The sequence below is a fragment of the Coregonus clupeaformis genome, chromosome 30 (genome assembly GCF_020615455.1).
Source record: "Coregonus clupeaformis isolate EN_2021a chromosome 30, ASM2061545v1, whole genome shotgun sequence".
NCBI classification, from domain to species: Eukaryota; Metazoa; Chordata; class Actinopteri; order Salmoniformes; family Salmonidae; genus Coregonus; species Coregonus clupeaformis.
In genome coordinates, this window is record NC_059221.1 from 25,039,611 (window position 1) to 25,053,174 (window position 13,564).

The 13,564-nt window shown below is 49.7% G+C and overlaps 1 protein-coding gene across 10 annotated transcripts in view; it reads right to left on the bottom strand.

Moving 5' to 3' along the window:
• LOC121546157 (E3 ubiquitin-protein ligase UBR4-like) overlaps nt 1-13,564 on the bottom strand; it is a 163,596-nt gene that overhangs the window by 83,352 nt on the left and 66,680 nt on the right. For 6 of the 10 annotated variants that reach the window (XM_045209496.1, XM_045209501.1, XM_045209498.1 and 3 more), the window contains exons 40-52: nt 13,380-13,550; nt 12,809-12,991; nt 9,059-9,217; nt 8,583-8,735; nt 8,086-8,313; nt 7,116-7,273; nt 6,663-6,834; nt 5,289-5,490; nt 4,846-5,009; nt 4,406-4,622; nt 3,669-3,885; nt 772-804; nt 360-423 (exon numbers count right to left, since the gene is read on the bottom strand). In XM_045209496.1, coding sequence (XP_045065431.1) covers nt 360-423; nt 772-804; nt 3,669-3,885; nt 4,406-4,622; nt 4,846-5,009; nt 5,289-5,490; nt 6,663-6,834; nt 7,116-7,273; nt 8,086-8,313; nt 8,583-8,735; nt 9,059-9,217; nt 12,809-12,991; nt 13,380-13,550 — 2,121 coding nt within the window. The remainder of the gene's footprint in view (nt 1-359; nt 424-771; nt 805-3,668; nt 3,886-4,405; nt 4,623-4,845; nt 5,010-5,288; nt 5,491-6,662; nt 6,835-7,115; nt 7,274-8,085; nt 8,314-8,582; nt 8,736-9,058; nt 9,218-12,808; nt 12,992-13,379; nt 13,551-13,564) is intronic. The other 4 variants (XM_045209505.1, XM_045209504.1, XM_045209503.1 and 1 more) reach the window with 1 other exon arrangement.

The following is a 13,564-nucleotide window of genomic DNA, read 5'->3' on the forward strand; positions in this document are numbered from 1 at the left end:
ACGCTCTTATGCAGAGCGACTTACAGGAGCAATTAGGGTTAAGTGCCTTGCTCAAGGGCACATCGGCAGATGTTTCACCTAGTCGGCTCGGGGATTAGAACCAGCGACCTTTCGGTTACTGGCACAACGCTCTTAACCACTAAGCTACCTGCCGCCCTGTCTTCTACAGCCCTATAATAACAACACACACAATATGCACCTCGCCTCTCTTCACTCAGTCCAGTTTATAACACGTAGGCAAAATACCTACTACATTCCTACTAAATTGAGGATTGTGGGCCTGAGTTTTACAATGCAAAAAAAACAGCGGTGTCAAACGAGAGCGTCTTTCTCCGTGAAAGATGTAGTGAAGACCTTGCCTTTTCATTGGAGGAGCCCACAGCAAAGCAGCTCTCCAGTGCTTCCAGAGAGCTCACCACCAACCTAAGAGAGGGGGGAGAGTGGTGAATTCATTGATAAAATCAATCAATAATCAATTTATCTTAACAATCAAAAACAACTTCAAATCAATCAAGTCTAAGCTAGTCTACTGAATTGAAAAACAAACATCCATTCAATGTTTAGAGTGAGAACAAGCACAGATGGATAGTTGTTAGAGAAAACTTCAGAATGATGTTATTTTTGAAGAATGCATTTCACATGGCACATTCAGTCTTACTAACTCATTTAGACACAGATACACACAATGTCCTTTCACTCTGCTCCACACACACACACACACACACACACACACACACCATGCTAACAAGCAGAGAAAGGGGGGTTACTAACCGGTCCAAGGTTGATAAGGACTCAGTTTCACAACTTGTTTATTGATTGTATTTTTGGGAGCAAAGAAACAGAAACCAATGTGAGGATCACAGAAAGAAACCAGGTGAACAGAGGAAGAAGCAGAACAAGATATTATGACTGCAGCCGTGCAGTGGACACACACACACACACACACAGACACACACACACACACACGCCATGCAGTGGACACACACACACACACACACAGACACACACACACACACACGCCATGCAGTGGACACACACACACACACAGGCCATGCAGTGGACACACACACACACACACACACACACACACACGCCATGCAGTGGACACACACACACACACAGGCCATGCAGTGGACACACACACACACACACACACACACACACACACACGCCATGCAGTGGACACACACACACACACAGGCCATGCAGTGGACACACACACACACACACGCCATGCAGTGGACACACACACACGCCATGCAGTGGACACACACACACACACGCCATGCAGTGGACACACACACACACACACACACACACACGCCATGCAGTAGACACACACACACACACACACACGCCATGCACTGGACACACACACACACACAGGCCATGCAGTGGACACACACACACACACACGCGCCATGCAGTGGACACACACACACACCATGCAGTGGACACACACACACACACACAGGCCATGCAGTGGACACACACACACACACACACAGGCCATGCAGTGGACACACACACACACACACACGCCATGCAGTGGACACACACACACACACACACACGCCATGCAGTGGACACACACACACACCATGCAGTGGACACACACACACACACACAGGCCATGCAGTGGACACACACACACACACACAGGCCATGCAGTGGACACACACACACACACACGCCATGCAGTGGACACACACACACACACACGCCATGCAGTGGACACACACACACACACACACACACGCCATGCAGTGGACACACACACACACACACACACGCCATGCAGTGGACACACACACACACACAAGCCACATTCAGACATCTCAACAAACACACATGACTAGCACCACCTAAATGTCTGATCCTACTACACAGACTCCACCGGCTGAGGGGTGGGGAGAGAGGGAACTATATTACAGAGAGACTGAGGGGTGGGGAGAGAGGGAACTATATTACAGAGAGACTGAGGGGTGAGGAGAGAGGAACTATATTACAGAGAGACTGAGGGGTGAGGAGAGAGGGAACTATATTACAGAGAGACTGAGGGGTGAGGAGAGAGGGAACTATATTACAGAGAGACTGAGGGGTGAGGAGAGAGGGAACTATATTACAGAGAGACTGAGGGGTGAGGAGAGAGGAACTATATTACAGAGAGACTGAGGGGTGAGGAGAGAGGGAACTATATTACAGAGAGACTGAGGGGTGAGGAGAGAGGGAACTATATTACAGAGAGACTGAGGGGTGAGGAGAGAGGGAACTATATTACAGAGAGACTGAGGGGTGAGGAGAGAGGGAACTATATTACAGAGAGACTGAGGGGTGAGGAGAGAGGAACTATATTACAGAGAGACTGAGGGGGTGAGGAGAGAGGGAACTATATTACAGAGAGACTGAGGGGTGAGGAGAGAGGGAACTATATTACAGAGAGACTGAGGGGTGAGGAGAGAGGGAACTATATTACAGAGAGACTGAGGGGTGAGGAGAGAGGGAACTATATTACAGAGAGACTGAGGGGTGAGGAGAGAGGGAACTATATTACAGAGAGACTGAGGGGTGAGGAGAGAGGAACTATATTACAGAGAGACTGAGGGGTGAGGAGAGAGGGAACTATATTACAGAGAGACTGAGGGGTGAGGAGAGAGGAACTATATTACAGAGAGACTGAGGGGTGAGGAGAGAGGGAACTATATTACAGAGAGACTGAGGGGTGAGGAGAGAGGGAACTATATTACAGAGAGACTGAGGGGTGAGGAGAGAGGGAACTATATTACAGAGAGACTGAGGGGTGAGGAGAGAGGGAACTATATTACAGAGAGACTGAGGGGTGAGGAGAGAGGAACTATATTACAGAGAGACTGAGGGGTGAGGAGAGAGGGAACTATATTACAGAGAGACTGAGGGGTGAGGAGAGAGGGAACTATATTACAGAGAGACTGAGGGGTGAGGAGAGAGGGAACTATATTACAGAGAGACTGAGGGGTGAGGAGAGAGGGAACTATATTACAGAGAGACTGAGGGGTGAGGAGAGAGGAACTATATTACAGGGAGACTGAGGGGTGAGGAGAGAGGGAACTATATTGCACAGACTGTCAGCACTACAACTAATGCTTTTATATTGGTTGTAGCATGGGTTGTGTTCATCAGGGCACAATGTGGCACAATGTTTTGCACAGAAAACTAAATAAGTGGTTCTTATTGGATAAGTGAGGATAGTCCCTCCCCGTTTCAGAGCGTTTTCTTTCGTTACATGCCTAGTGAACACGACCCATGTGCAGAGTCAAAAGGAAAGGTCAGATAATCGTCACACCGCAATGACCTCTCTAGGCTCGTCACCATCTGGCCAAGTTGTAAATTCAGAAGCCCCACCTATTTCAACAATATCTCTCTTCTTAAAATGTGATTTTAAACCTAACCACACTGCTAACCTTATGCCTTGCCCTAACCTTAAACCTAACCACACTGCTAACCTTATCCCTTGCCCTAACCTTAAGTTAAGACCAAAAAGCTAATTCTTGTTTTCATACATTTTTACGAATTTCGACTTTGCAGCTTGGCCATCTTGTGAGAACCTGTCTCTGGTCTAGTGGTAGCAGTTGACCTTTGTTAACCTTTGAACCATGTGACCTTTGCCCCTGTGACCTTTTAACACTAACCTCTCCAGCACGGTGCCGCCGGTGGAGATTGGCGAGGCGATGTCACCTTCCCCGGTGCCGTTGCCGGTGTTGAGGTTGGGAGAGCACACGTTGTTGACGGAGGCCGAGGAGAAGTCCTCGGGGGGCTCGTCAGGCCAGCCAAACTGCTCCTTGGTTTTACCATAGATCTTTATAGAGTCCAGCATGGTGACGCCTGCCGGGTCCACTGACGCTCCGACTGGAGGAAGGAATATGAGAGGTTAGTCGGAGACAGTGGGCAAATAAAACAACGTCAGAGTTAAAGCATGTGCACAGCAGATAACTTTTTACCCTCATATCTTTGAATGTACAACTTGTGCTACAACCAACTAGCCCGAATCGAACACTACTGTAGACCTGCACATAATGTCCCTCCGGGCCCGTTTGACGGACCCATACTAAGCCTATTTCTGGATCGCACACAACCCTCCGTGGAGAACCACCACTGAATGTGTTTTAGTCCAGGACTAGGAATAATCTGGGTCCAATAATATTTAATATGTGAAAGGGGGTGTCTTACAAGACCCTCTGGATTTTCACCTCTCCTGCACATGCACTCTTCCCTTTATAACCCTCATTCCATTGCTCTCCCTTTTTAACCCTCATTACATTGTTTATTTTGCACCCAAGAAAATACCAAAAAACAAACAAAAAACAAGAAACCAGCCCTCTGTGTTCACGTAAAAACAAAAACACGACATCACATCCTGTGTTCTTACTGAAGACGGAGAGTTTCTTGTCTGCCTGCAGAGCCTCCTCCCTGGTGAAGGGGAAGTCGAACCAGCGAGCCCGGGTCATGTTCATCTGCATGGTGCGCCCAAAGATCTCCAGGTAAGAGGGTGCCCGCTCGACGGCCTGGGTGCCCACCTGCACCCGCATGCCCGTCATCACCATGGAGATGTTGTTGTTTACCGTCTCTACTGTGAAGCCTCCAGGCTGGGCAGAGGGGGGAAACAGATAACCATGTCATTAAGATGAGAAAAAAGGGGGGCAGTCTGAACAGCATGTACCATTACAGTGTGCATGTGTAACTTTGTCCTCCAAAATGGTTCCACAGCCTCCCATTAAAAACAACAAAAAAAAACTTCTGAAGGATTTCTAGTTAACCCAGGAGCAGTTTTATTCAAGCCCAGAGTTGTAGAGAGTTCAGAGGTCATACCTTAGTGTTGGCTACATACATCCCAGTGGAGTTGAGTCTGTGTTTGATCTGCTGTCCGTTGTAAACCTGGAGGAGGTCGTTGCCTCCAAACTCCACCTCCGTCAGCTGCTGGTTGTGCTCAAAGAAGTCCACCGGGAACGTCACCTGACTGGAGGTACGAGTGGCTGGCACAGAGCGGCAGGTGGATCAGACAATTCATTCACGAGAAATCAATTAAATAAGTTGAAAGTTTGATCATATTCAAACGTAAAATGTGTGTGCTTGATCCAGCTGCCTAAAGCATTTTGAGGATAGTACCTGGTAGCCTGGGAATCCAAAACTGAATGAGTGAAGTGAAACGAGAGCGTTTTGGATTCCCAAGCATAGTACAAATTTGAGCGGACAGAGGGGCATCCGACGGACAGACTGGTGACTGCTATGACTGGGGTGTTAGTTTAACTCACTGGCAGCAGCGGCCTTGCGTTTCCTGACAGGCTTCATGATGGAGATGGCCGAGCTGGGCTGCAGGGAGGGCTGGAGCCAGTAGGAGGTGTTGTCTACGTTGGCCATGTAGATCCTCAGAGAGCCATCCTCACACAGCAGGATCATGGTGGTACGCTGCTGCTCGTTAGAGGCTGTGTGGCGGATGGATACCATGTCCTGGATCTGAAGGGAGGAGAGGAAAGGGCTTTAGAAGGGGGTGTGCCTCTTCCTCAATTAGGATTTCCACCTTTCTACTCAACGCCTCCTCAAAATGCATTGGAGTTCCTCCCCTCGGTGTCTTTAGCGTGTGTTTAGCGTGTCTTTAGCGTGTGTTTAGCATGTCTTTAGTGGGCTTCTACATCTGCATTGCTTGCTGTTTGGGGTTTTAGGCTGGGTTTCTGTATAGCACTTTGTGACATCTCCTGATGTAAAAAGGGCTTTATAAATAAAATTTGATTGATTGTCTTTAGTGTGTGTTTAGCATGTATTTAGCATGTCTTTAGTGTGTGTTTAGTGTGTATTTAGCATGTCTTTAGTGTGTGTTTAGTGTGTATTTAGCATGTCTTTAGCGTGTGTTTAGTGCGTGTTTAGCATGTGTTTAGCGTGTGTTTAGCATGTCTTTAGCGTGTGTTTAGCATGTCTTTAGCGTGTGTTTAGCATGTCTTTAGCGTGTGTTTACTATACCTTAGCCTTAGCAGGCAGGATCTCCTGGATAAGGAAGGTGTGAGGTTTGACCATGATGACCAGTGTCTGTGTTAAGCATGTCTTTAGCGTGTGTTTAGCATGTATTTAGCATGTCTTTAGCGTGTGTTTAGTGCGTGTTTAGCATGTCTTTAGTGTGTGTTTAGCATGTCTTTAGCATGTGTTTAGTGTGTGTTTAGCATGTCTTTAGCATGTCTTTAGTGTGTGTTTAGCATGTATTTAGCATGTGTTTAGTGCGTGTTTAGCATGTCTTTAGCATGTCTTTAGTGTGTGTTTAGCATGTCTTTAGCATGTCTTTAGTGTGAGTTTAGTGTGTATTTAGCATGTCTTTAGCATGTGTTTAGTGCGTGTTTAGCATGTCTTTAGCATGTCTTTAGTGTGTGTTTAGTGTGTGTTTAGCATGTATTTAGCATGTCTTTAGCATGTGTTTAGTGCGTGTTTAGCATGTCTTTAGCATGTCTTTAGTGTGTGTTTAGTGTGTGTTTAGCATGTATTTAGCATGTCTTTAGCGTGTGTTTAGTGTGTATGTAGCATGTCTTTAGCGTGTGTTTAGTGTGTGTTTAGCATGTATTTAGCATGTCTTTAGCGTGTGTTTAGTGCGTGTTTAGCATGTCTTTAGCATGTGTTTTGCATGTATTTAGCGTGTGCTATACCTTAGCCTTAGCGGGCAGGGTCTTGATCTCCTGGATGAGGAAGGTGTCAGGTTTGACCATGATGACCAGAGGAATGCCAGTAGTCTGCTGGACACAGCACACCAAGCCTGGGTGGTTCATCACCTCAGACCACTGGCACAGAGCTGGAGAAGTCTTACTACTACCATTAGAGCTGGAGGGAGGGAGGGAGGGAGGGAGGGAGGGAGGGAGGGAGGGAGGGAGGACGTTATCAGATATATCAAAACTGTTTTCAACTCAATTGTTTTTAATCTATGGTTGCATTTTTCCATAAACTTTGAAGGTTGTTTTCACAGAAGTTGCCTTCCCCTCTCATATTTTTCTAATGGATCATACTATGTCAAATATTTAGATGTCTACTTTCAAATGTAGTTTTCACTACCTAAGACATTTGTCAGAGCCCTCCACAACTGTTAGGTGACAGGCCGTCCTTACCCTTTGACGTTGATGGTGAAGAGTTTCTGTACGTCGGTGGTGCTGCGGCTGACGGTGGCAGCAAACGACTTGCCCTGGCTGTAGCTGAAGAACAGCATCTGGAGAACGTGGCTGTAGTACACAGATACACCGCCTCCAGCAACCTGACCGTTACTGTCCTGGAATGACAGAGAGAACAGTCAGAACAGAGAGAACAGATAGATAGATGGCAGAGAGAGAGCGAGAGAGAGCGAGAGCGAGAGAGAGAGAGACAGAGACAGAGAGAGAGAGAGAGACAGAGAGAGAGAGAGAGAGAGAGAGACAGAGCGAGAGACAGAGCGAGAGAGAGAGCGAGAGAGAGAGCGAGAGAGAGAGAGACAGAGCGAGAGAGAGAGCGAGAGAGAGAGAGAGAGAGAGAGAGAGAGAGAGAGAGAGAGAGAGAGAGAGAGAGAGAGAGAGAGAGAGCAGAGAGAGAGACAGAGCGAGAGACAGAGCGAGAGACAGAGCGAGAGACAGAGCGAGAGACAGAGCGAGAGACAGAGCGAGAGACAGAGCGAGAGACAGAGCGAGAGACAGAGCGAGAGACAGAGCGAGAGACAGAGCGAGAGACAGAGCGAGAGACAGAGCAAGAGAGAGAGAGAGAGAGACAGAGCGAGAGAGAGAGCGAGAGAGAGAGAGAGAGAGAGAGAGAGAGAGACAGAGCGAGAGCGAGAGACAGAGAGCGAGAGAGACAGAGAGAGAGACAGAGAGAGAGACAGAGACAGAGAGAGAGAGAGAGACAGAGCGAGAGCGAGAGAGAGAGAGAGACAGAGCGAGAGAGGGAGAGAGAGACAGAGCGAGAGCGAGAGAGAGAGACAGAGAGAGACATCGAAAGAGAGATAGAGATCGAGAGATACAATGGTAGAGCGGCAGAGGGGGAGGGAGGCTACGATAGGGCACCTGTTGCCAGGGTCGCGTGTAGTCTGGAGTCAGGACGGGGGCTAACATCTACCTTGAGGTCCTGGTGGTTGATCTCCAGTACTGAGGTAACATAGAAGGGTCCGTGCTGGGCGCTGGACGACTCGTCCATGACCTGTGTGTACATGTAGCCAGCAGAGGACATGATGACGATGATGCTCTTCCCTTCCTCGCTGAACAGGAAGGTGGCGTCTCGGATCTTGGAGCTCGGCAGTAGGAAGTAGTACACGGGGCTCAGAGCGTCCACTGACAGGTCATAGATCTGAAGGGAGAAAATAAAAAAGTCTAACCAAGTTGGAAAAGATGTATGGAAAATCTAAATCTGTCTTTTTCCTTGCTTGAATTGTTCAACGCAAAATGTACACCTGATTTTTTTAAGGAGGGAATTACTCAAACCTTTAGATTAAATGAGGTTCAAAAAGAGGAATATCACTTTAACCTTTAAGAAAGGAAAACTATCTGAAAGTATCATCTAGACGTGAAACATCACCCATCTATTAAACCTAAAGTGTAAGTGAGCCGATGTCGTGCCTTGACGAAGTCAGCAGTGATGATGGCCAGCTCAGTCTGGGAGCCAGGCAGCCAGATAGCCTTGATAATGAAGTTGCCAGTAGCCAGCTGAGAGTGCAGCACCAGGTGGTCCGATACGGAGCCTGTACTGCTGAAAGTCAGAACGTGGCAGTCCTGAGAGAGTGAGAGGGGAGGGAGGTTAGTACTTGGGGTTCCACATTCACCTGCTAGCCCGGCCTCCAAATAAAGAAAAACATAATATACGTAGCTAGATATGCCCTACATTTATAGACAGGGGTTCTTTCTCAATTCCATGCATCCTCTCCTCACCTCCTTCTCAAAACGCATTGGAGGAGAAGAAGGTCAAAAGGGGGAGGGACCTTGAACCCTCTGCTCCAATATGGTTGAGAGGGAGGCAAGAAGCCCCAGGATGTGAGGAATCGTAGACATAGCCTCCAATGTCTACGTGGCAGGAGCTTCTGAAGAGTCTGACTAACCTTGAGTCCACAGACAGCCAGGTAGTCTTCGTTGCAGGGGTTCCCAGTGAGGCTGAGCACGGTGAAGGGGACGGGGGCCGAGGCCAGACGAGTCAGGGTTAACTTCCTCTTACTGGAGTCAGCCTGCTTTAGGAGAGCCGACAGCTGCAGGACGGTGATCTGGAGACGAGGGGAGGAGGGGGACAGGAGAGGGGAGGAGGGGGACAGGAGAGGAGAGGACAAGAGAGGACAAGAGAGGAGAGGGGAGGGTTAAATAACACTGGGTCAGCACCAGACAGAAGGGGTACCTAATTTTCAGTTTGAATGAAACCAAGGTTGGATAGCAACTAAAACAAGGTTCACACACATTTTGACAGATGGAATTTCATGACTTTTCCATGACTTTAAAACCAAATGGAGAGCTGCTGGGTGTGCAGGCTTTTGATCAAGCCCTGCTCAAACATCAGAGCCAGTTTGTCTAGGTCCGGTTGAGCAGCTCATTTCTAAAATGTGGTTTGTTTGAGGGGAATAAAAGCCTGCACACCCATTAGCTCTCATGGAGGATGGTTGACCACCCATTAGCTCTCCGGGAGGATGGTTGACCACCCATCAGCTCTCCTGGAGGATGGTTGACCACCCATTAGCTCTCCGGGAGGATGGTTGACCACCCATCAGCTCTCCTGGAGGATGGTTGACCACCCATTAGCTCTCCTGGAGGATGGTTGACCACCCATTAGCTCTCCTGGAGGATGGTTGACCACCCATTAGCTCTCCGGGAGGATGGTTGACCACCCATTAGCTCTCCTGGAGGATTGGTTGACCACCCATTAGCTCTCCTGGAGGATGGTTGACCACCCATTAGCTCTCCTGGAGGATGGTTGACCACCCATTAGCTCTCCGGGAGGATGGTTGACCACCCATTAGCTCTCCTGGAGGATGGTTGACCACCCATTAGCTCTCCTGGAGGATGGTTGACCACCCATTAGCTCTCCTGGAGGATGGCTGACCACCCATTAGCTCTCCTGGAGGATGGTTGACCACCCATTAGCTCTCCTGGAGGATGGTTGACCACCCATTAGCTCTCCTGGAGGATGGTTGACCACCCATTAGCTCTCCGGGAGGATGTTTCACCACCCATTAGCTCTCCGGGAGGATGGTTGACCACCCTTGATGTAAAACAGTGCAACATTACAACCACATATGTTTTATGTCTTTTGAAATAATTTGCTCATTCAATATATCAAAGATCAAATGGCTATAGTAGACTACAAAAACATTTATTCAGCTGAAGCAAGCCCACAAATGTTCTTAAGGAAATGTACCTTTTCTAGTTTAGTCATATTTATCTTAGCTACCTTAGAAAGGTTTACTTTGCAGGCTGACTAGCATCTATTGAGTTGCAATGTCCTATAAATTGGATGCCCAAATCAACTGGAAGTATCTACAAAACTTGAGCAACGGCCCACTGTCTCTCTCTCCTTGAGCAACGGCCCACTGTCTCTCTCTCCTTGAGCAACGGCCCACTGTCTCTCTCTCCTTGAGCAACGGCCCACTGTCTCTCTCTCCTTGAGCAACGGCCCACTGTCTCGCTCTCCTTGAGCAACGGCCCACTGTCTCTCTCTCCTTGAGCAACGGCCCACTGTCTCTCTCTCCTTGAGCAACGGCCCACTGTCTCTCTCTCCTTGAGCAACGGCCCACTGTCTCTCTCTCCTTGAGCAACGGCCCACTGTCTCTCTCTCCTTGAGCAACGGCCCACTGTCTCTCACTCCTTGAGCAACGGCCCACTGTATCTCACTCCTTGAGCAACGGCCCACTGTCTCGCTCTCCTTGAGCAACGGCCCACTGTCTCGCTCTCCTTGAGCAACGGCCCACTGTCTCGCTCTCCTTGAGCTACGGCCCACTGTTTCCATCTCCTTGAGCAACGGCCCACTGTCTCTATCTCCTTGAGCAACGGCCCACTGTCTCTATCTCCTTGAGCAACGGCCCACTGTCTCTCTCTCCTTGAGCAACGGCCCACTGTCTCTCTCTCATTGAGCAACGGCCCACTGTCTCGCTCTCCTTGAGCAACGGCCCACTGTCTCTCTCTCCTTGAGCTACGGCCCACTGTCTCTCTCTCCTTGAGCAACGGCCCACTGTCTCGCTTTCCTTGAGCAACGGCCCACTGTCTCGCTGTCCTTGAGCAACGGCCCACTGTCACTCTCTCCTTGAGCAACGGCCCACTGTCTCTCTCTCCTTGAGCGATGGCCCACTGTCTCTCTCTTCTTGAGCAACGACCCACTGTCTCTCCCTCTCCTTGAGCAACGGCCCACTGTCTCGCTCTCCTTGAGCAACGGCCCACTGTCTCTCTCTTCTTGAGCAACGACCCACTGTCTCCCTCCTTGAGCTACGGCCCACTGTCTCTCTCTCCTTGAGCAACGGCCCACTGTCTCTCTCTCCTTGAGCAACGGCCCACTGTCTCGCTTTCCTTGAGCAACGGCCCACTGTCTCGCTCTCCTTTAGCAACGGCCCACTGTCTCGCTCTCCTTGAGCAACGGCCCACTGTCTCTCTCTCCTTGAGCAACGGCCCACTGTCTCTCTCTCCTTGAGCAACGGCCCACTCTCTCCCTCCTTGAGCTACGGCCCACTGTCTCTCTCTCCTTGAACTACGGCCCACTGTCTCGCTCTCCTTGAGCAACGGCCCACTGTCTCGCTCTCCTTGAGCAACGGCCCACTGTCTCGCTCTCCTTGAGCAACGGCCCACTGTCTCGCTCTCCTTGAGCAACGGCCCACTGTCTCGCTCTCCTTGAGCAACGGCCCACTTTCTCGCTCTCCTTGAGCAACGGCCCACTGTCTCGCTCTCCTTGAGCAACGGCCCACTGTCTCTCTCTCCTTGAGCAACGGCCCACTGTCTCTCTCTCCTTGAGCAACGGCCCACTGTCTCTCTCTCTCCTTGAGCAACGGCCCACTGTCTCGCTCTCCTTGAGCAACGGCCCACTGTCTCTCTCTCCTTGAGCAACGGCCCACTGTCTCGCTTTCCTTGAGCAACGGCCCACTGTCTCGCTCTCCTTGAGCAACGTCCCACTGTCTCGCTCTCCTTGAGCAACGGCCCACTGTCTCTCTTCCTTGAGCAACGGCCCACTGTCTCGCTCTCCTTGAGCAACGGCCCACTGTCTCTCTCTCCTTGAGCAACGGCCCACTGTCTCGCTCTCCTTGAGCAACGGCCCACTGTCTCTCTTTCCTTGAGAACGGCCCACTGTCTCTCTCTCTCCTTGAGCAACGGCCCACTGTCTCTCTCTCCTTGAGCAACGGCCCACTGTCTCTCTCTCCTTGAGCAACGGGCCACTGTCTCTCTCTCCTTGAGCAACGGCCCACTGTCTCTCTCTCCTTGAGCAACGGCCCACTGTCTCGTCTCCCACCATGCAGGTGAAGCTCCCAAACAGACGTGCTAAAGTGTAATTCCCATCCAGGCTGATACGTTGATTTTTATTTGATTTATAAAATATTTCAAAACTGTGCCTAAATAAATTACATTAACAGAAAATATGAAATTAGCTTAGATTATTTGATAATTTCCCACAATTTTTCCAGGCCTGGAAAACACAATTTTTTTAATTACATGACTTTTCCAGCACTTCCATGACCATTCGAACCCTGCAAAAAAGCACTCAAAATGACAACAAGATGAAACTTTTGACTACAATTTAGAGCAGCAACGGCACAAAGAAACCAGCATGAACCGCCACGAATGAGTGTGTGTCTCTGCGTGTCCTTGTGTGCGGTGCCAGTGCCCACCTTGCCCTTCTCGTGGCTGACGGCGAGGTGCTGGCGACGGCCCTGGGGCGAAGACAACACACACATGGCGACGCGACGCAGCACGTGGGCACTGATGAGCTGTCTGATGGTCTGGCCCTGGTCCCCACTGTAGTTCATACGCACGTTCTCAAACGCTCCCTCCTGGGAACCAAGGGTGGGCACCTGGGGAGAGGGGAGGAACATGTTAGTCAGGAAGCGTGCATGAGTCCACATCGCATGTCTCTCGGGGTCTTCCACAGCGGACGGAGGTTATGAATAAAGTCCTACCATGAGTTGGGCGGCAGGTAGCTTAGTGGTTAAGAGCGTTGTGCCAGTAACCGAAAGGTCGCTGGTTCTAATCCCCGAGCCGACTAGGTGAAAAATCTGCCGAAGTGCCCTTGAGCAAGGCACTTAACCCTAATTGCTCCTGTAAGTCGCTCTGGATAAGAGCGTCTGCTAAAGGACTAAAATGTAAATGTAATGAGTTGGTCAGGGTTAGGGTTAAGGTTATGAATAAAGTCCTACCATGAGTTGGTCAGGGTTAGGGTTAAGGTTATGAATAAAGTCCTACCATGAGTTGGTCAGTCATCTCAACACTCTTGTCCAGTGTGTGTAACTCATTGAGGGCCTGCTGGGCTCGGCTGCTGCTGCCTACAGCGGAGGCCTGCTGGAAGTTGGTCTGGATGGCATCCATCAGGAAGACCAGCATCTCCAGAACCACCTCCGCCGTGGACGAGCCAGACTGGAGAGAGAGAA